Below are 23,739 nucleotides of genomic sequence, written 5' to 3' on the forward strand. Positions count from 1 at the left end.
GTTTTGGAATGTGCCACATGTGGAACGGAGCCTCGTAGTTACTGCATAGTGCTCACACTGCTAATCTCTGCGGGAACATTTGTGGGAAATAAAAGCATATCTACCATGGAAATTAATTCCCAATGTATCCGGTGACATTATCTGATAAAGCGAATGCCCTTTGTGTTGGTGTCTGCAGCTGGGAAACTTATAAAAGTGAAATAATTTCCGCTGTACAGCAAATATTGTTTAACTTTTTGTTTTTTTGTGAGTGTATTATTTTATGTGATGTTTGTGTCTGTATTAGTTATTGATGACCAAGAAATGGTTTCTGAGCATCATATAAAAGCAACTGAAAACTAAATAAGTCAACTGTTGCTACGATAGAATATCCTGATAAGGGTTTCTTATACAATGATTTTTAAACTCTACTCAGACATCCTCAACAGGACATGTTTTCCAGATCTCCTCTTAAATGCTTAGGTGTATTTTGTGTCTATGTTAATCTGCGTTTCAATTGAGATTTTATGAAGATATCTGGACAGCATGAACTGATAAGGTGGTGATCATAGGGTTGGAAACATTGATAAAAAAATCATTCTTATCTGCCCATAGCCGTGGAGCACAGCTTGTAGATTGTGACTGAGGAAGGGTGGAGGTAGCTGACCTGGCATCCATCATCCACAATCTACAGACTGTACTTGGAAGTCACTGAAGCCTGGTGTATTCATTGATGTCGGTGTTTAAAGATACAGCCCACCTTCCCTTCCCCATAACTCATTTTAATCAGAACATGGCAGATCACAATCCCTACCTATTCGCCATCCTTCCCCATACAGTAATCTGGGCTGAATTATATACTTGGGGCCTTATTTAGAGTGAAGGAAAACATTCGCTCCTGGTCAAACCATGTTGCAATTCAAGGGGTGCAAATACATTTATTTTGCATGCAGCAAAATATTGGCTGCTTTTTGCACATTTTACATTCACCCCAACCCCCCCTTGCAGTGCAACATGGCTTTGTCCAAGGTGCAAATTTGCTCCTTATTTTTGCTTTGCTCCTAATTATAAACTCAGTTAGTCCAGAAAAAGAGATACAACATCTAAGCACAATTCTAGAGACAACATAGCATTTTAATTTCACAAGCGCAAAGAGCAATTTATAGATCCGTTTCTCATCCTTTTCTCCTTCCCGACAGGTAAAGGTGGACAACCAGTATGACTTCCAGGACATGGCCAGCATTGTGGCTATGACGAAAACCTACGTGACCACTGAGTCGTTCGTAGACTCCAAGTACGACATCCGCATCCAGAAGATCGGAAATAATTACAAAGCGTACATGTAAGTTTGGGAGAAAACCAATCCTGCATTTTATCTTCCCATCCTTAATTCCCTGTTCCCTTCCCTCTTGTTCCTTGTCTTGTGTCTGTTACATAGATGGTATCGGGTCCTCCCCATCACTATACCTCTCCCAATAGTGCCTGTCTGTCTCCTAAACCAAATAGTGTTTTATTATGAGAATTCTGAGCAAAAAGCTGATGTGAATTTAAATTCAGGTCCCACAACATAAGAGAACGAGGTGACCGATGCAGATCAATACAGATAGTACTGTAAAAGTGTGATTCCCATAAGGCTGCCTTATGCCTTAAATAATGGGATGCACAGTGGTTAGCATTGCTGCCATCCAGTGCTGTGGTCTTTGGGTTCTTCTCACCAAGGCTCTGTGTTTGTATATTCTCTCTGAGTTCGGGTGGGCAGGTAAATGTTTCTTAGTGAGTGCTGTCATGTTTCCACCTACGTTTGTGTTCTGTGCCCGTGTTAGTTAGTTTAGATTGTAAAGAACTGATTTGCCTGAATAAAGTTTTTTGTACAGCGCTGTAGAATCTGTTGGAGCTATGAGGTGTAGTTGCAGTATTGACACGGTAGTGGGGGGTCCACATATTTTTTTTGTGGACCCAATATTCCTAGGGAATCCAGTCCCGTTCTGACCGGCTGGGGGCTGGTTTGGCATTATGGTAGGGGGACCCCACACCGCGGGTTCCCTGCTATAATGCCACCAAAGCCTAGTACTGGTGATAGTAAAATCGAGGGGAGCCCATGCTTTTTGTCCCCCCAATTTTGCTTGTACCAGCCTAGGCTGGCAGCACTATTGTTGGTTAAGCTGTTTGGGGGGGGGCATGCCATTTTTTTTTTTTTTCCCATCAGGTTTTTTTCTTTTAATATGTATTGCTGTTTTATATATAGTGCTTTATGTCAACCCTTTAACTGTGTCGACCTTATGAACGGTAGACATTCTGACTGTCGACCTTTTAACTGTCGACTTTTCATACCCTACCTATACTCAAGCGTATAAATGAAGCAAAATAGTTATAATCCTCAATATGAGGTGTTAGTAATATCATATGCATTTTTCCTTATTATAAATATTCACCATTGTCCGATTAACCAGCTTTGCTTAGATCACCTCTGGCAATATTCATCTTTTATCCTTTTATTTTTACAGACTTACACTTCAACTGTATGAAGTTTATGCTAGCGCACTCTGAATAAAACCTAAATAGACAGCCCGAAAATATGTTTAAAAGAGAAAAAATTAACATAGCCAAATTCACAAAATCAACAGATTTTAAAAACGACGGGATCGGAGCCATATGTAATATGAACTTATTACATGTAATGTAACTCTGCTCAAAAGCAGAGCAGAGGTTGTGGATGATTTTGAAGCAGGGTGGAGAGGAGAGACACATGGGGGTATACTTACTAAACTGCGGTTTTGAAAAAGTGGATTCTATCATTTATTTAGTACATTCTATAAAATGACAGCTAGAATCTGATTGGTTGCTAGAGGCAACATCTCCACTTTTTCAAACCCGCAGTTTAGCAAATATACCCCCCGGTATTATTACTCTCAGCACCATAAGTGCTCCCTTGCTGCTACATTTTAAAAGATATCCTAAAACTGGAAGTGATATTTAATGATTATTTTGTGAGTCTGATGTTTAAATGATCATTTTTTTTAAATAAAAAAAGTGTAACTACAAAATTACATTTTTAATGGAAGTTTTCAAAACTGACACGTGTTAATTTTCCTTTGCCAAATCTACGAATATTCAACAATAGGTTATTTGTCTTCCATTAAAAGGCAGACAATTTCATAAAGACATCATCATTCATTTGTGTATTTGGCTGCAATTAGATCATTGTTAAAGCAGCAATCCTATAAAACAAAACATAAAGAACTGTGGCAGACTATAAGAAGAATGTTGGTTTTATTACCATTTGCTCTTGTTTTTTTCCTTCAGGCTGCTATTAATGATTTATTATTGTGGACTACCATGGCAACCACAGTCACATGGCACATGATGTAGAGAGCAGAGAGGCTTTGGAACGTTCCTCTGAGCTCTGACATCCTCCTTCTCACCCTTCTGTCATCACATGACATGCTGAGAACTGTGAGCCTGTGTCCGTGAAGCAGACTGACTGTGTCTGTGTCGGGCAGCCATTTCTGTTTGCCCACCAGAGAAAATTTGAAAAGGAGAAAATTATTTGTAAAATGATAGCTAAGAAAAAAATGGCTATTAGATGCATGCTTTAAAGATACTTAATTTGATATTTAAAGAAGACAACATATTTTATGTGGAATTGCTGCTTTAAGACCTTTTCTTGGCAAGACATGCAGCACTTTTGTAAATTCAGGCAAAGATGTTTTGATTAGAGATGCTCAGGCTCAGTTCCCCGAGAACCGAACATACCCGAACTTAGCAGATCCGAGTACCGAACCGAGCCGCTTTTTTGGATTTGAAATCGAGGCAAAACGTCATCGTTACGTCGTTGGATCTCGGATCTCCAATTTTTGGATTCCTTTTTAAGATCCAACACCATTTTCTTCTCTGCCACTGCTGTGTGCCAATGTGTCCTAGATGTGCTAGGAACTGCCGTGTGTTTGTGTCATTGCTCTGTCGCTTACCATCCAGCCAGGTCGCTGCAGTATTTGCCCGAAAGTGAATGAAATTAATATTGTGACCTGTGAGGTGGTCCAAATTGACTGCAAATAACTTGAAATTAGTGTTATTGAGGTAATTAATAATGTAGGAACAAAAAAGAGCAAATTATGTGAATTTAGCATATTTTAGAATTTTTTCTAAAAATCCAAAACCAAAACCAAAACACACGAGGGCGGTTTTGCCAAAACTAAAACACGAAGCTAATCCAGATCCAAAACCAAAACCAGTTCATAGGGTTCAGTGAGCATCTCTAGCTTTGATCAGATGTGATATTTCTGCAGTGTATCTAGGGACAAGTCTCAACATTCCATCATAACATAAAACAATTACCTTTAATAAATTCATCCCGATGGTTTTATTTTTTGCAGACTCCCTAGCAGAGAAAGGGTGTTTCTGGGGTGTGTGGAGGGTTAAATACGTTGCTGCTTGAGATGAAGTCACTGTGGGTCTGTTGTAAGGTTTTGGTTGCATGTGTTTAGTTAGGATATATTTGCTGACGCCTCCTGTGAGCACATCTAGTGCGGGTCCTCCTCTGTCTGCACAGATGCAATTACCGGAAGGTGCGTTACCGCAAGGTGTCTGTGGCTACATTGAGAAAATGTGATGGGTGATCCCCGTAAATACGATAGGAGAACTCCCTTCTGACTCACGGGGATGAAGTTTCCTTGAGGTTAACGCACAGAGTCAATAGAGGACAGTATGACATCCTACCCTCCACCTGCTGATTCAGCCATTCAAAGCCCCGTCCACTGGCTACACTGCAGTGTATATTGGGAAAGTTTGTCTCCTGTTTTCCGGGATGGGTCCATGTTTATGTTAGCTAAACACTTAATGGACGTCATCCCTGACAAATTACATTATGAAAATAAATATAGAGGCCATTAGCAAACCGCAAGTTCTTACACACACAAAGCACACATGACGTGATTAAATTGTAAGCTCATCATTACCTCCTGTTTCAAATCATTGAATTTTATTTGTTTGTGTCATGATCCCCTCAATGTACAGCACTACGCAATATGTTGGCGCTTTGCAACTAATGTATAATTATAATCAGCGTTTTTTATAACGCTACTAATTCCGCAGCGCTGCACAGAGAACTCACTCACATCAGTCCCTGCCCCATTAGAGCTTACAGTCTAAAATCCCTAACATACATACACAGACAGAGAGAGACTAGGGTCAATTAGATAGCAGCCAATTAACCTACTAGTATGTTTTTGGAGTGTGGGAGGAAACCGGAGCACCTGGAGGAAACCCACGCAAACACGGGGAGAACATACAAACTCCTCACAGATAAGGTCATGGTCGGGAATTGAACTCATGACCCCAGTGCTGTGAGGCAGAAGTGCTAACCACTGAGCCACCGTGCTGCCCATAATAAGAGATAAAGCATTAAATAATGAAGAAAACAGGTATTGATGATTGAAAAAGTAGAACAGGGGTATGAAGGGGGCGTGTAAGAGCGTGTTGGCACTACTACGACTTACATAGACTGAGACTCAGCAGCACATGCACCCGTCAGGAGATGGGAAACTGGCGGGTGCTCGATCACTGGTGTAAGCTACGAACTGATGACCATCAGCTTAGATGTGTCCGGCTCAACATATCCATGTTATATGGGTGTTATTTTTGGATGCATTTGCATTTTAGACGTAAACTGCATTCAACACTACATAAGGACCCTCAATGATTTGTCTGTACGCTTAATCCAGCAATAAAACCATTCTGGAAATTTATCAACAATTTTATACAGTGCATAGGTGCAAATTTTTTTGCCCACCAAATATGTTGCACATTTCTCCGACTGGTGACGACCTGTGTTAGGACAAGTGCCTTCACGATGCGTACACAGCGCCCGGCTTCAGCGTTCTTGGTACGGTTAAACCTCTTACCCACTAGCCTTAAAAATCATGCTGTTACTAGCGGGTTTTTTTTAACACTAGTAAAAGCCTGTGGACGGGTGTGGGGATGGAACCTACGGTTTATAGGAACGTACTTGCATTTGCGTCTGCGGAGGGAATAGCGGCGCCGCGGCAGTGACTTCTGCACACAGCACGGTCCATTTATTTACATTAATTGCAGGTGAAGGTAAGGGGTCGATAGTGTGTCCTCCATTGACACCCCCTCCCCAACTGCAAGCGCTAGTTACCGCTGTCTGTCATGATGGCATTGGGCGTGCGGTGTCACTTATTTTTCAAATCAGACCGCCAGCAAACTATGTATTTTTAAAAGACGTATTTTTTTAAAAGTATTTTTTTTTATATAATTTAATTTACATTAATTTTTTTGCAAGTCCAGGCTCCCAGTACCTCTACGTATGCGCCACCCGACTAAGCCAGGTCACTCATGCACAGATTCACCAAAGCTGGTTCCACGAAGCGGTAAATCTTACCGCCGCCATCCAATATGGCTCAGCTGCTCCAGCGATATTCCACTACTAAATTGAGTCGATAACAGATTTTCTATCGCTGCCATAAGCGGGGGTAGAAAACCGTTATCACCACATAATAATATAGAGGGGCCTTTAGTAACTAAACTGGGGTTGAGTTTAAAATACCATCACATTTACTAAACATCACAATGATTGTGTTTTTATATTTTTATTTATGGCTGTTTGTTTCTTTGGTCATATTATTCTGGGTGTTTGGTGACACATTTCTTGCACTCACATAAATCACATTTGTGCGTGAGCCCAGCAAGCGCGCGGCGTGTTGTTCTTAGTGTCACAGTCATTAGCCGTCCGCGGCCCTCGGTGTGACTTGCATGATTAATGTGTGCGGCCGGATGACCCCACATGATGCTGGTGCTGGGGGGCAAACAATGAAGCTATCACAGGCACAGGCCAATGAGAATGTCATTCTGGGAGATCAGGAAGTACCCAGCACCCACCCCGGGGGGGGGCTCAGTGTGTTCTTTTGGCTCCATCGTCACATGAAACAATGCAGCGCTGTCTGCAGAGCCTGGACGTGGTCTGGAGCCTGAGCCAACTGCCCACAGCAAAATATAGGAGACGCTTATGTGAGAAAAAAAAATCAAGCAGCAAATATGGAAATGTCAGCTGCACGCCGCAGCTTCCTCAATAGCTCGCTGGGACTCGCTCTGTTCTCTCGCTGCCAGCGCGGGCGAGTGTGAATGATCTGAGCCACACTGAGGGTTATATTCTGTGTTAGGGGCAGGTGCGGTGGTTCCTGAATCGCTTCTTTATTTTCAAAGGTTTTTTTTTTTTGACCCATGGACCATTGTGTCCTAGTTTACAGACCCCTCTTTCGGAGGTGCAGTCACTCCTCCAGACCCTCTTTCCTTCCACAAAGTGTTTATAGATCTGTGTACATAACGTTCTCCCTTAGTTCCCAAAAAGTGATGTCCATTTGTGAATTGCAAAAAGGCCCAAGGGGTCTGCGCAGAATCTGGTTTCGGTCCTGGCCTTCACATCAATCCGTGTGCGACTAGATTACTGTCAATGCGCGTAGGCTTACGGAGCACGGAGGTGCGTTTGTGGAGTGAGATTATTGAAAGATAAAGCACACTTACCTACTTTTGACAGGCTCCCTCTGGGAGATCACTAAAGAGGGGTGTGAAGGGAGGGCTGAAGGGGGCAGGGTTTTGCGATTCGCGTCATTTTGGCCCCCCAATGACGTATGCCTGTTTGGGGTCTTTTTAGAGTGGTAAAAAGACCCAAAGCAGGCATTACGTCTCTGGGGGCGGGGCCAATATGACGCAAATCGCAACGGGTCGCCCATACACCCCTCCATGCCGGCAGATGCGGGAGAATTGCCGGCTCTCCCGGGATTCCGGGAGACCTACCCAGAGTTCGGGAGTCTCCCAGACATTCCGGGAGAGTTGGCATGTATGAGATAAAGGGGTTTATTTAACAAAAGCTGAAGAGACAAAATTGTGGGGTGAATTTTGTGGGGTTCTTTTATTTTTGCTATTTAACAAAGGGTTAACGCCAGAGAAATAAGAGATTTCTGCTGCCTTAATTCCATTACCGGAGCTTAGCGCTGTCCCCATAGACCTGATCTCAGGATGGCGCTACCTGTATGACAGTGAGATCCAGGGGAAGTATGTCCAGCTCCACCTGAATGGAGCAAGCGCCTGGCACTTGCTCCATTCGCTGGAAGCGTCAGGCTGCCGGTGAAAGGCTTAATGGTAGCGCGGGGGGGTCTTCACGGCATGAAAATTGCAGCAGTGCGCATTGATTGTTACTGCACTTTGTTAGTAAATAGACCCAAAAGCGTCATGTTTTAGACATTAATTTTGCACCAGCTCAGAGCTGGGGTCTCTGGCTCTTGTCTTTAATATTTGCAACTTCAAGTTAGATTTAGGCGGTAAAGGGCATCATTAGACACTCTCTGAACAATGTAAAGTATCTCGCACATGTCCCCGTGTCTCCTCTCGTGGTAAATGTAAGACATAGATGAGGTTAAACTGAGCAGTATTTTAGGAGAAAATCCTAAAGTTTAATTTAACGGAAGTTGTGGCAATAAAGGGGGAGGAGGGTGGACGTTAATGTGGTGTTTACATATTCACACACTGCAACTTTTCTGATTCTTCGACTTATCCGCACACCTTGGCGCACTTCCACGTTGCACCTCGATATGCGCTGGGATTGGGGAGCAACGAGGCGTTCTGCAGTGAGCTTTGTGAACGAGGCCCAGTGTCTGATTCCCTAAAATCATAATAGAATCCACCCTTTATATGATTATAAGTTTTACTGCTTTCTAATGTGTACAGGCAGAAGCAGATGATGGGTAGGTCTTCAGGTGTTGTGGAACTGCAAGTCCCAGCCACAAGCTGGGTATGGTGTGCTGGGACCTCTCTCTTGTGTGCAGTAAACCCTAGTTTAGGATCATTTGAGTCTATAAATAGGTGGAAATTCTCAGAATGTGAAAAACGTCGCATCTGTGTTGTAGGAAATCCCAACCTCTGGCTAAAAAGTTGGGGTTAACCTCCTGTAGCAGAACCGAGGAACCCCCACAATTCCCACGGTACTCACCCCCTCCAGCAGTGGTAATTAACCCTTTAACAGTGCTCAATACCCTGGAGAACTTACAATAATACAGCACTCATTGCAGCGTGTCTATAATGCTGCTGGGGACACACACGTGGGAGTCAGGGGTTAATCCTAAAAAGAGAAAAAACAATGGCTCATTAAGTGCCCTTCTATCATGGTGTGACATTAGGATGTACGGGTAACTGATTTGGTTATTGAAAGGTCACTAAAACAAATATACAAAAGGTTTCTGATAGGAAATGACAAACATATATGTAAAAGTTTCCATAGCTTGATATTTTGTATGTAGCATGTAACTCACCCGAAGATTTACCGGTTACTGTTCCAGGCGAACATCGATCTCCGGGAACTGGAAGGCGAACACCGGCTCTGCCATGCTGGAACAGATAGCCATGACGGACAGGTGAGTTCTGTCTGAAAAATATACATTTAGCCCATAGCAAAATGAATAAAGGGGAGTAGAGGTTTGTTAACCCCTTAAATGTTTTGTCCACCGCCAAATAGCTATTACCATAAAACTGCTCCATTTGATTATGGTGGGAGGTGCCACGGATGGCCAATCAGATGCATTTGACGCCCCAAAACCTTCCACCCACCCAGCTGTCTTCTGACTCACGCATACAATTGATTTGGGGGATTCGAATCCCCATGACTTTGGACAGATGACAGAGAGGTGGGGGCTGGCCGCAAATAGAGAACATAATGGTGTTTTAATTTAAACAGCTGAAAAAAAAAAATAAAAAAATCCAGGTTAGATACATGCTACTAGAGAATGTATCTAACAATGACGCAGCTAAATAATGTAACAATTACCCTAAGGTCATCTATGTACTGGTTATGAATGTGGAACACGGTCTATGAGGAATTATATGTGATATATGGTCCGTTTTCATCCAGTTACAATGATCGTTCTCTCTCATATCACAGATACCGGCTATGGGCAGATTCCTGTGCTGAAATATTCGGTGGTTTGGACATATGTGCCGTGAAAGCCGTACACAGCAAAGACGGCAAGGATTATATCATCGAGGTGAGTGGCTCGAGTAGTTTTCCATAATCGTTGAGCGAAAAAACATCAGTCTAAGACAAACGCAATATGAAAGGAGAACTTTCTTCACTTCTCCTTCTGGAGCCAATAACTAGAACAGGTGGATGAAAAAGATCCCGACATCGTAAAATAAGAGACAAGCATCTGTCTGGCAGCGCGATTCATTCTGTATAGCCAGGCGAGTGGGAGAGAGGGGAAATGTGCCGCCCCAGAGGCTTCTGAGATATGACGGCAGCCATGATTATGAGCATTAGTAACATCTAATGACGGAAATGAGCTTAAAATTTGTGAAACTAAAGTTGATTCCACATTTACAAGGTGCTGAAATAAAAAATGTGATTCTTTGGGGTATATTTGCTTAACTGCAGGTTTGAAAAGGTGGAGATTCAGATTCTAGTTATGATTTTGTAGAATGTACTAAATAAATGACAGCTAGAATCTGACTGGTTGCTATAAGCAACATCTCCACTTTTTCAAACCCGCAGTTTAGTAAATATACCCCTGTATGTCTCCTATCATTTTAAAATAAAAAAACAGTGAGCTGAGATTTGCTCAGGCTATAAAATCTTCCTAATTCTTTTTTTAGACCCCCCCCCCCCCTCAAAAAAAAGGTTAAAGTGTTTACAGGAATCTGTTCCCACTTATACTTTTAATATGGGTTCATTTATTTAACTTGTGAACGTTAATCCGCTTTACTGTACTATAAGAATCCACTTCATTTCCAATGAGACTTCATGTGATAACCAACACAATATCGTCTACAGTCGTGTTGGCCCTGAACACACAGAGGATAGAGCCGGATGCTGCATTAAATACCAATTTGGTGTCATTTACACTCAATAAAGCTGTCTGTAAAAAATATCGTATTTCCACCCATGTTCAGAGACACAGACATACATACAACCCGGTCAAAAGCACAAGACAAGTTTGTGAATATTTTGTTTGATAACGAAAAATACATTCGCTATTAGTTTCGATTATATTACAGCAGATATAATTTTCCCTCTCGCCATATTATTATTATTATTATTAATATTTATTTATAAGGCGCCACAAGGCGTCCGCAGCGCCGTACAGAGACAAACAAAATTACAATACAATGGGAGACAGCACAGTACAGTAAACACAGCAACTCAGTAAGCTCAATGCACAGCTAGAGAGGGCGGGGAAGGGGGAGGGAGGATCCGCAAACGACGGGGTCCAAGAAGGAGGGCGCGGAAGACAGGGAGACCCCCAGGGGGGAGGAGGGAGCGAGAGTGGATGTGGGGTGGAGGACCCTCGAGGAGGAGGGCTAAGTAGCTGGAGAGCAGAGTTAGAAGTGGTGGAAACAGGAGGAGAGATGGCCCTGCTCCGAGGAGCGTACAATCCATAGAATGAAAGTAGCAAAAAATATATATTTTTACAATCCTGTAATATAGGCGCCATCGATGCAGAGAGCACCCATCCGCTGCAGAGGGGAATTCACAATCAGCCAATCAGACTCCGCTAGCTAGGGCTAACATCAGCGTGTATTTACACCTGCAAACAAAGACGGCTCCTGGCAGTCGTATTTGTATCTCCGTGCCGGTTTTCCACAACCGCATTGGTGCAAAGACGCCAAACTGTCCTCAGCTTACTCAGAACGCTCCATTCATCCTCCGCTTCGCTTCACCAGCCGTAAGGAGGCGTAAATTTTCGCACATAAACATTCTCTTTGTGGGCATGTGCACTGTCAACTTTGGTCATTCATGCTACACAAACGGACGTACGTCAAGCTCAGCCACAACTGCTAATGAACAACAAAGGGTAAAGTTGGGCACTTTATAGATCCATAAGAGTTGGGTTTTCAAACAAGCAAAGATGACCACCCAATGCCTAGAGCCACAACGTAAACACCAATGATTTATCTAAGAAGCGCTGCAGGTAATGTGAGACTGCTTCTTGCACCGCTGGGTACATCAGGACACAGGAGATGGGTAAATATTTTGGGTCATTCCATGACACTCCTCAGTAGGAATGCTAATGACTTCGCCATATGCTGCCCACAGCTTTTGGGTCAGGGTGTCACCATCGTGCTCCAGAGTCAATCTTGTAGCCGCTCAGCTGTGTTTTCCCAGTCACTCCTGGAAGTCTCGACAATACATTGTGATTGTTATACTCTACTTTCCATAACACCCTTAATGTGTCAGCAACGACTCATCTCGGTGAGTAACAGCTTTGATTTGAACAGTAGAGTATTTTTAATTGAGATAAAACAATGTGGAAGGAGAATTATCACAAAAATGTAGAAGTTATAATAGATTTATTACAGTAAATTATAACATTTTTCAGTTAGTCATTGGTCAGCGCGGTGACACTGCATTGATCCATGTTGCAGCACAGTGCTGGGGTCACAGGTTCGAATCCTCCCACGGTCTTATCTGAGAATGTGGCCTGATCGTCTCCCAACCCAAATTACAATTTTAAAACAAGCCCGTATTCAAATCCAAGTGGATCTTAAGATCTGGGAATCTGGGCAGGGGCAAACACAGGATTTGTAGAGGGAGGTTTCCACACCACGCCACCAGTGGGCGTGACCAGCATACATGGGGGCTTGGCTATAGTTTTAGACAGTGCTTGGCTGCTCTCCAACTCTTCCTATCCACATAATATACATGGGCAATGCTGCGTGCACTACTGTTAGGTGCACACAGCTCTCCTTTTTCAAGCAGATTCGTGTAAAGCTGGGACAGGGTCCAGCCACCTCAATTATACAGTGCCCCAGGCCTAGAGGGGGGTTTCCAGGCACTAGAAAACCCCATAATTATTAATAAAAATGTGCTATGAATTTTTTTTTGTTTTTTTACATTAATACATAAATCACTATATTCTTAATGCAATGCATAAAATGCATTACACATGTTCTTTGCAGTTTGTAATACAAAGACTATGCCGAGTTAGTCGTCACTATCGGTCGGTACTTACACCTAGCGGGTGACCCATCTCTTTGCACAGCAGCCGGTGCAAATGAAACGGCTAAAAAACATGTACTTAAGAGAAACCCACAACTTGCCGCATCTGCCCTCAGCGCGCCCTTCGTGTACATTGCCTGCGCTCTTCCGCCCCCTTCAGGTTGTAGACAGTAGTGTCATTTGTGTTCAGACATGAATTCCATGCAGTTGCATTCACTGACGTAAGGTCCGTTTCTTGCGCAGAGCAATTTCACACAAGCTACGGCACGCAAAATGGATTTCCATCCGAAAATGAAAAAGGCCTGATTTGTTCTTTAATTTTTTCCGTAGCTTTCCTTTCACTTGGTCAATTGGTGTCCAAAATAAAATGAAGTTTATGGATGGTAGACGATTTGGAGTGTAGTGGCTGCCTTACCTAATGCAACAATGTAATGTGCTTTGAGTACAATTGGGAGAAAGGAGCCATATAAACATTGTTATTATTATAAGATCACAAATGATGAAAAAGGTATAAATCAGACTGCAATAGACTGTTAAACCCGCAACGTTTCTGTGTTTAGAATTCTGAGTAAGCAGTTGCTGGAGTCTATGTGTTATGTATATGTGTTGGGTCGGATACACCTTAAGATGCATCCTGCTCAATAACATCATTTCCGCATGTCAGGCGTTCAGGTGTATATACTAACGCCCGACCATAGCGTAGAAATGCGACTTGATATTGCTGGTAGTAAATGCTAAAGTCACATTACCACTTGAACACAATAAAATAAATGAATGAAGTGTCACCAGGGAGAATATTGTCTTGATAATTGCTAATAAATGCAAAAGTCACATTTTCCATACGAATTGTAATTAAATAGAAACACTTCCACATCTCTTGTTTAACTCCCTAAAAGATAAAACGGGAAATCCTTTTACCTAGGGTAGTCCAAATGGGAATGTCAATTAAGTCATTCGAGTAGATGGACGAATTTGATACAATATATATAACAGCGATGCTAATGTTTTAAGTATTGGTGGTGTTAATAATCAGCCAATCAGAAGCAGCTAGCTACCGCTACACATAGTCATCTTCGTTGAGTGTTGTTGCACCAACTCCCCCGGCAGCCACAAAAGAAACGCCTCCAAAAAGTCGTGTCTGCGGATGGGTCCACGTTTAATTATATCGCAATCGCTTGAACGTGCCCTTACTGTACTCAGAGTAAGCTCGTCCACCCCCATTCCGCCTCTACAACCTGAGTCAACGATGCACAAGAATCTATATACAAAGGAATTTAATTTAATAAAAATGTGCTCAATGCTCAAATTAATACAACTAGACTGTAAGCTCTTACGCGCCAGGCGCTGTCTAGTCTTTGTCTCACGTCTTGTTTTTCTGTGTGCGATTTTGTATGATTTGTCTCGCGCTGCAGAGTTTTATAGCGTTTTACAAATAAATGATGTGATGATAACTGAACACGTTGCCTTATTGACAGCTAAATGTTCTAGTTGTTTTTTTTTGTTTAAACAAATTTCCCACTCTGTACAAATATTGTATTTTGTATTTTTCGTGCGAGCGGTCTACAACTTTCATTGGCTACAGGTTGGTCTAATTCTGAGAATGTTCTAATGCTCTGATTGGCTACAGCTATTTCTAAAAGAATAACAATAAAATCTGTGGTTATATCACAGGGATACCGTTCACAAGTCTAATCTCAGTTCTTTGGATTATTGAGCATATGGTGGGTATAATGTAAATTGATGATGGGACAATTTAAGATTATTTTAAGATTTCGATATGTCAGTGACACAATGTATGTTCCTTGCGTCCCAGGTTATGGACAGCTCCATGCCTCTGATTGGAGAACACGTGGAGGAGGATCGTCAGCTGGTGGCCGATCTTGTAGTCGCTAAAATGACCCAGACCACCCAGATGCAATCTTCAACAGTATCGCTCGCCAGACCCCAGGTACACACAGGAAGAGCTCAGACACATGTACATCTCTCTCACCAGACCCCGAGTACACGCGGGAAGAGCTCAGACACATGTACATCTCTATCACCAGACCCCGAGTACACGCGGGAAGAGCTCAGACACATGTACATCTCTCTCACCAGACCCCGAGTACACACGGGAAGAGCTCAGACACACGTACATCTCTCTCACCAGACCACGGGTACACGTAGGAAGAGCTCAGACACACGTACATCTCTCTCACCAGACCCCGAGTACACACAGGAAGAGCTCAGACACACGTACATCTCTCTCACCAGACCCCGAGTACACACAGGAAGAGCTCAGACACACGAACATCTCTCTCACCAGACCCCGAGTACATGCGGGAAGAGCTCAGACACACGTACATCTCTCTCACCAGACCCCGAGTACACACAGGAAGAGCTCAGACACACGAACATCTCTCTCACCAGACCCCGAGTACACGCGGGAAGAGCTCAGACACACCTACATCTCTCTCACCAGACCCCAAGTACACGCGGGAAGAGCTCAGACACACGTACATCTCTCTCACCAGACCCCAGGTACACACAGGAAGAGCTCAGACACACGAACATCTCTCTCACCAGACCCCGAGTACACACAGGAAGAGCTCAGACACACGAACATCTCTCTCACCAGACCCCGAGTACACGCGGGAAGAGCTCAGACACACCTACATCTCACTCACCAGACCCCAAGTACACGCGGGAAGAGCTCAGACACAGGTACATCTCTCTCACCAGACCCCAGGTACACACGGAAAGAGCTCAGACACACCTACATCTCTCTCAACAGACCCCAGGTACACACGGGAAGAGCTCAGACACACGTACATCTCTCTCACCAGACCCCGAGTACACACACAGGAAGAGCTCAGACACGCGTACTTCTCTCTCACCAGACCCCGAGTACACACACAGGAAGAGCTCAGACACACGAACATCTCTCTCACCAGACCCCGAGTACACGCGGGAAGAGCTCAGACACACGTACATCTCTCTCACCAGACCCCGGGTACACGCTGGAAGAGCTCAGACACACGAACATCTCTCTCACCAGACCCCGAGTACACGCGGGAAGAGCTCAGACACACGTACATCTCTCTCACCAGACCCCAGGTACACGCGGGAAGAGATCAGACACACGTACATCTCTCTCACCAGACCCCAGGTACACGCGGGAAGAGATCAGACACACATACATCTATCTCACCAGACCCCGGGTACACGCGGGAAGAGCTCAGACACACGTACATCTCTCACCAGACCCCAGGTACACGCGGGAAGAGCTCAGACACACGTACATCTCTCTCACCAGACCCCGGGTACACGCGGGAAGAGCTCAGACACACGTACATCTCTCTCACCAGACCCCAGGTACACACGGGAAGAGCTCAGACACACGTACATCTCTCTCACCAGGCCCCGGGTACATGCGGGAAGAGCTCAGACACACGTACATCTCTCTCACCAGACCCCGGGTACACGTAGGAAGAGCTCAGACACACGTACATCTCTCTCACCAGACCCCGGGTACACACGGGAAGAGCTCAAACACACGTACATCTCTCTCACCAGACCCCAGGTACATGCGGGAAGTGCTCAGACACACGTACATCTCTCTCTCACCAGACCCCGGGTACACGCGGGAAGAGCTCAGACACACGTACATCTCTCTCACCAGACCCCAGGTACACGCGGGAAGAGATCAGACACACGTACATCTCTCTCACCAGACCCCAGGTACATGCGGGAAGAGATCAGACACACATACATCTATCTCACCAGACCCCGGGTACATGCAGGAAGAGCTCAGACACACGTACATCTCTCTCAACAGATCCTGAGTACACGCGGGAAAAGCTCAGACACATGTACATCTCTCTCACCAGACCCCAAGTACACGCAGGAAGAGCTCAGACACCCGTACATCTCTCACCAGACCCCAGGTACACGGGGGAAGAGCTCAGACACACGTACATCTCTCTCACCAAACCCCGGGTACACACGGGAAGAGCTCAGACACACGTACATCTCTCTCACCAGACCCCGGGTACACGCGGGAAGAGCTCAGACACACGTACATCTCTCTCACCAGACCCCAGGTACACGCGGGAAGAGCTCAGACACACGTACATCTCTCTCACCAGAACCCAGGTACACGCAGGAAGAGCTCAGACACACGTACATCTCTCTCACCAGACCCCGAGTACACGCAGGAAGAGCTCAGACACACGTACATCTCTCTCACCAGACCCCGAGTACACGCGGGAAGAGCTCAGACACACCTACATCTCTCACCAGAACCCGGGTACACGCGGGAAGAGCTCAGACACATGTACATCTCTCTCACCAGACCCCAGGTACACGCAGGAAGAGCTCAGACACACGTACATCTCTCTCACCAGACCCCAGGTACACATGGGAAGAGCTCAGACACACGTACATCTCTCTCACCAGACCCCGGGTACACGCAGGAAGAGCTCAGACACACGTACATCTCTCTCACCAGACCCCGGGTACACGCGGGAAGAGCTCAGACACACGTACATCTCTCTCACCAGGCCCCAGGTACACGCGGGAAGAGCTCACATATTAATAAAACTCAGACATTAGTCCTTTAGTGAAACACTCCTGTATTCAGCAATAACTCTCCTCTCTGACGGTTCTATTTCTAGACCGTGGTTCTCCTATAGGATCTCACCTTCAGCCTTTTAGTTATCGTATTAATTAATAAACGTACAGAGGGAAATGGTATTATCAGCGCAGTCCGCGTCCTGCGCCTTATGTTCATTTCAAACTTGTTTTTTATTAACCAGTTATATTCCCCAAGTAGTCTTTACTTTTACTGCAGAATTACGTTGCCAATCTACACCCGGTCATATAACACCTAGCTCACGTTATAATATACACAGAAACATACATCCCTCCGAGTCCATGTATGTGATTAACCTCTTGTGTGTCGTTGTGAACGGCTGAGCTCTCTGGCTGTAATAACCATGCTTCAGATTTCAGTGCATTATTCAATATTATTTCTCTTCCAGCCGCAACAGATGCAGCCACAGCCTGGTCCGCATGTGGCTGGGGGGCCTCCTGCTTCAGCCCAACCGCGACCTCCCCCGCAAGGTAACTACTGATAGCGTTGGAGGATTATAATGCTATATATAAACCATGCAATAGGCAGCTGTTCATACATCACTTCCACAACCTCTGTCTTCTGGGTGTTAATGAGAGATGGAAAGCGCCATCTACTGGTGGGAACATGCTCACTGTGACATCATCACATCGCCCTACCAACTTCCAGCCCGTGGAATAATCACATGATATTAGTGTCACATGATCTTAAGCCCACTGGACAGCCCACACCAACAGATAACTTAAATAATGTCTGAGGTATTTATAGCACAATATGGCCAAAAATGGCATTATTATTAAGAACTGTACATTGAATTTAGGTTTTCTATTCAGGCTGTTCTCTCAAGATTAGATTTTTCCAAATGGAATGAAAGACAGAAGATGAATATCTTAAGTTCACGAAACTTAGAAGTGACAAAAGAACCCCTCTGCTAAGGATGCTTGGAGATGAACACTAAAGTGTCCCTCCTAGGGGTAAATGTATCAAGCTAAGAGTTTTCCGGCCGGTTTGAAAAGTGGAGGTGTTGGCTATAGCAACCAATCAGATTCTAGCTGTCATTTTGTAGAATGTACTTAATAAATGGTAGCTAGGATCTGATTGGTTTTTCAAAACCGCTGGAAAACTCTCTGCTTGATACATTTACCCCTAATGTCATTAGGTGTCAGACTAACCCTAGTGTGAGCAGACATATGCCCCTGCTGCCAGTCGTCATTTCTGCAAACAAACACCACCTAGTGGCAGAACTGTATAAATATAAAACTATGTAAAATATGATTGTGGCTAAAACTGCAATTTTAATACATAAATACATCAATTTAGAACTATTTACATATAAAGACTCTTGTTTGATGTATTTATCAAACTAAAAAAAGATAACTTTTGATTTGTTATTAGTTATCTGACTAGTGAACAATAAATGGTGCACAGGTGACATCTGCTGGACATGGCTAGTACTGCACCTTAAACAGTGATGACATAACTATTCCACATCATGGACAATGTTTTACATATTAATGTAAACGCTGATCTTCTGTTTTATTTGGTAAAGGTGGAGCCCGGCAAGCACAAGGTCCCCCACCTCCCCGGACGGCGGCCCCTCCGCAACAGAGGCTTTCTCCACAGGGTCAGCAGCCTCAGACTTCCCAGCCCAGCTCTCCGCTACCCCCGAGGTCTCCAAATTCTCCCCAGCTCCCTCGACCTGCAAGCGGAACTCCACCCGGCCAGTCACCCAAACCTGCCTCTCCTCCACAGCCAAGGCCTCCGGCACAGGGGCAGGCGCAGTCCCAACAAGCACCTCCGGGATCAGCAGCTAAACCATCCCCGCACCCCCACCTCGGGTAAGTGCTTTGTGTGTGGTGTCAGTTCTCAAATGTAACTTCGTAGGTGACAGGAAATACAGACCAACGCTAAACGTTTCTAACCAGAATTATCAATGAATTATGTTTCATGACACATAGGGCCAGGGGCTGGCTGGGCATCTGCTCTCTGGCTGGCCCCATAGTGGCTGGGTCACTGGGCTACTTGCATTTTTGTCCCTTTAAAATGTACCCAATAGGCTGGTATATGGAATCTACAGAACTTCCACCTGCTATAAGTGACCTTTGACATATTAAGCAAGCTTTACTATTGTGAATCTACACAAGGCTCTTCCCAAACATATACGGATAAGATTATTTGTTATCCTTCTCATAAGGTACAGATGCTGAGCATTTCTTTACCCTGTCTTGAATACAAAGCATTTTTTTTTTTTTTACCAAAACTTCAGCCTGTCCAAGAGGGCCGCAAACTATGCCAGTCAGTTTCTCCATCTGTATCTTAAAATTAAGATTCTTAATTTTAAGTAAATTTTCTCCTGGACAAACCATGTTACAATGCAAGGGGCGCAAATTAGTTTATTATTTTGCACATAAGATAAATACTGGCTGCTTCTTCATCTATAGCTTTATTTTTAAATTGAAATGTAATTTAATCTAGGACATGCCCTACCCCAACTATAAATCTGTCCCCACATTTTAAATCTACCTCCCCCTCCAATACAACATGGTTTTGCCCAGGTGCAAAGTTACTCCATTTTTTGCTTTGCTCTCCTTAATGGCTCTATAGGCTTAGGCTCAGTAACCCTTTGTTTGCTGTACAACACATGATTTGTTTGGGAAACATTACTCCCAGAATGATCCTGGACTAGGTTTTTTGGGGTGTTGGGGATTTATTTGGGTGTTTTTTTTTTGTTTCTTGATCATTTCTAAGTCTTAACAATCACATTATACTTGTCCCAACATTTACTGTATGAGTCCCCCTCACATCTGCTGGGAGATTACTGCATGGATCCATTATCCTCCTTTCTATAAAATAATTTTTCCATATATTAACTTAATATTGGTAGAATGGCGCTATATAAGTATTATTATTAAGTATTCTGGCTTTTCCCACTGCTGATTATATTGCTTACAGATGTTCATATCACATTAAGAACATCTTGGTTTAGGTATTTAATGTAAAATAACATATATATTTTTTTAATGATCCATATTTTTGGTAACAATTATACTGTTTATAATTATACATTTATTTTATAATAAAAAAAAATTGTATAAATTCTGACGTGACATATTACAAATATATTAGACGTGTACCAGTGCGTATTCTACTCTCTACTCTGTTAACATATGACAAGTAACATTTCGGCAGAGCGTGCGGACACCCCGGTTCATCTCGAGATCTGCTTGGATTTCAATACAGAATTGCGCTCAAGTTCAGTACTCTTTTTAACCGCAAGTTACATTCGGACTTGAATCCCTTTATAGTCATGGGCAGCAGAGTGGCCTAGTGGTTAGCACTTCTGCCTCACAGCACTGGGGTCATGAGTTCAATTCCCGACCATGGCCTTATCTGTGTGGAGTTTGTATGTTCTCCCTGTGTTTGCGTGGGTTTCCTCCGGGTGCTCCGGTTTCCTCCCACACTCCAAAAAAACCCAACATACTGGTAGGTTAATTGACTGCTATCAAAATTGACCCTAGTCTGTCTCTCTGTCTGTGTGTGTGTGTGTCTATATTAGGGAATTTAGACTGTAAGCTCCAATGGGGCAGGGACTGATGTGAATGAGTTCTCTGTACAGCGCTGCGGAATTAGTGGCGCTATAAAAATAAATGATGATGATAGTCTCACTGTCATGTATTATTACAATATAGTCCATTCAATAATACATTTAGACTAAGTACTCGTGAGCATAGAGCCACCTTTGACTGACTTTACATGTTGTTTTATTTTCAGCAAATCCCAGTCACTGACCAACAACTTCAATATCTCGGATCCCGCTCAGCGAGGCTCTGGAAATGAGGATGAGGCGAAGGCCGAAACTATTCGCAACCTGAGGAAATCTTTTGCCAGTCTCTTCTCTGACTGATATCTTGTCCGTATAACCCTCCTCTATGGAGACAAATCTTCCTACGGCCGCCCAACATATATATAACCTAATGATGATGACAATAACACATTCCGCCGCACATACGTCTCACCAAAGCCAGGAGACCATCTCAGAAATTCTCTACAGGAATTGGACCCTCCGTGCGCCCACGACAACGAACCAATTTCATGCAACTTGTTCGGACTCTTGAACGATTTGCTACGGCTTCTGGAATGTTCTTAACTAGCTGGATTCAGAATATGTTAGCATATATTATGCATATGCACAACATAATCAGAATATCAACTTGTTGGGTGTTATCTCCAGTTATCCGGACTTCTTATTTCCCCTTCTGTGGTGCCCCATTGTACATAGTTTAAAAAGCATGAGAGTGTTCCGATACCCGTTGCCTGCAGTGCCCAACCCCGTCCACGGGGACTCAAAATTGGTCAAGGACACGGTATCTTGTGAAGTATCCGGTCGAGACTGGAGTTGAGCATCACCTTGATGTGTAAAGTTGCCGGAGATATATGTTCTCAAATATAAATCTCTATAGCCCGTCTTATGACGCTCACTGACAACCTAAAAAGGTTTCCAATTAAAGGTCTCTACTCCTAGATAGCTTGACTTTCTCAGAAGACCATGGAAACATTTGAAGACCTTTTTTCTACTCAAGTAGTCAATATCTGGTTAAATGACGATCACCCCTTGTAGAATTATGGAGAAAGTTTCTTGTTTTACTTATGCTGTAATACATATGCTGCCATTGTCCGAGATCATTGGGCATATTCCGCAATGCTGCAATTAAAGCCATTGAAAACCAGACCCACCATGCCACCTGCCTAGAACATGCCATTTTACAGGTTTACAACAGCCATCTAGAGCTCTGCTTCCTTGCACCCCATACGTATGCTCGGTTGACATGATGAAAAAGTACGACTTATGCAAAACCTTAAAGCCATTCCAGTGACTATGACTCAGACTCCTTTCTGCTCAGCCCTTCAGTAATATACAAGATCATGTCTTCTCCACCTGGACAATATCGCTCCATACAAGGTCTTTATCGCTGCCTCTACTTCTTCAAAATGATTCTGTCTTCCGGATGAAGTGAAGTCTAGACAGAAATAACTTCTGCTTGAATGATTCATGTTAAATCTCCAATAAAATGTGACTATTTAGGATTGGAAGGCCATGTGACAATATCCTGCACTAAGACAGCCTGTGAAATTAATAATTATAGATATCAACTTGTTTTTGAACAAGTGGTAAGACCAAGTAGCAAAGTGAACAGGGCTGTAACAAAAAAGTGTAAAGAATCAAAGAGAAAGTGGGCCGTCTGAGTGGTACTCTTCGACCCCTTACTGAGTACATCTTAGAGACCTGTTTAAAGTCTTTGTCTTTCCAAAACCATGGACACTGCTACAAATGTAGTTAGTCTTGTGAACTGGGGCAGCTTATATTAATATGAATCAGGTCTGTTAATGTCTGAACAGTTTAAGATACATTTTACAGCCCTGTACGATAGTCACATTTCTTAAGTACCAGGCAGTCCATTAACACCACCAAATGGTATCATCAACACTTCCCTCTCTCCAGGTCTTTCAGTAATAAGAAGACCACGTACAGAGCCATATACTGCAATTTTGGCTAAATGCTGCGTGCTATATGGATTTGGTTGAAGGTCATACGAGTGATAAGCATGAAACAACCCCACAGCAATACACGTGTGGAACGGAATGGCCTTTTGGTGGGAAACCTCCTTGCTCTTCACTATGAACCGGTCATCTTGTATGGTCTATTAAAGTGGAGGTTTAGCAAAGAATGAAACGTGCACTGGTCAGAGTACTGTATATTAGTTTCTCCAAATATAGCTCTACGGAAGTTGGTCAGTTTCATTTAATTTCTGTATGTCCAGAGTTTAGATAAGACAGAGCCGGACTGTGGGACTCTGATGGGAAATGGACATTGAGAAAAATCATATTTTGGGAAGGGGAGGGGGTAGGAGATATGGCCTTGGATTCCTCAGTTTTACTCCAGGATCTTCCTGCTTTATGTTCTGTGTACTTGTGTTTATTTATTGACAGAATTAAAAAAAAAAGAAAAAGCAAAAATAGCCTCATGTTTTTATCTACACCGTTAACCGGACTGTGTATAGTCCCAAAATTACCTCTGTGGAGACGGAAGAATGCTACAGGGATCTAGAGTATGGCATGCGTATATAGGTGACCAAGCCAAGAGACAGCC

The 23,739-nt window shown here is 43.6% G+C and overlaps 1 protein-coding gene across 2 annotated transcripts in view; it reads left to right on the forward strand.

The window, feature by feature from the left end:
- The window catches only part of SYN3 (synapsin III), a 248,071-nt gene extending 224,471 nt beyond the window's left edge, over positions 1 to 23,600 (forward strand). For both annotated transcript variants that reach the window (XM_075210442.1, XM_075210441.1), the window contains exons 8-14: positions 1,179 to 1,321; positions 9,330 to 9,404; positions 9,929 to 10,031; positions 14,793 to 14,927; positions 18,001 to 18,082; positions 19,141 to 19,429; positions 21,363 to 23,600. In XM_075210442.1, the coding sequence (XP_075066543.1) occupies positions 1,179 to 1,321; positions 9,330 to 9,404; positions 9,929 to 10,031; positions 14,793 to 14,927; positions 18,001 to 18,082; positions 19,141 to 19,429; positions 21,363 to 21,495 (960 nt within the window). In that variant the 3' untranslated portion in view covers positions 21,496 to 23,600. The remainder of the gene's footprint in view (positions 1 to 1,178; positions 1,322 to 9,329; positions 9,405 to 9,928; positions 10,032 to 14,792; positions 14,928 to 18,000; positions 18,083 to 19,140; positions 19,430 to 21,362) is intronic.
- The last annotated feature ends 139 nt before the right edge of the window (positions 23,601 to 23,739 follow it).

This window comes from Mixophyes fleayi, chromosome 4, assembly GCF_038048845.1.
Source record: "Mixophyes fleayi isolate aMixFle1 chromosome 4, aMixFle1.hap1, whole genome shotgun sequence".
Classification (NCBI taxonomy): Eukaryota; Metazoa; Chordata; class Amphibia; order Anura; family Limnodynastidae; genus Mixophyes; species Mixophyes fleayi.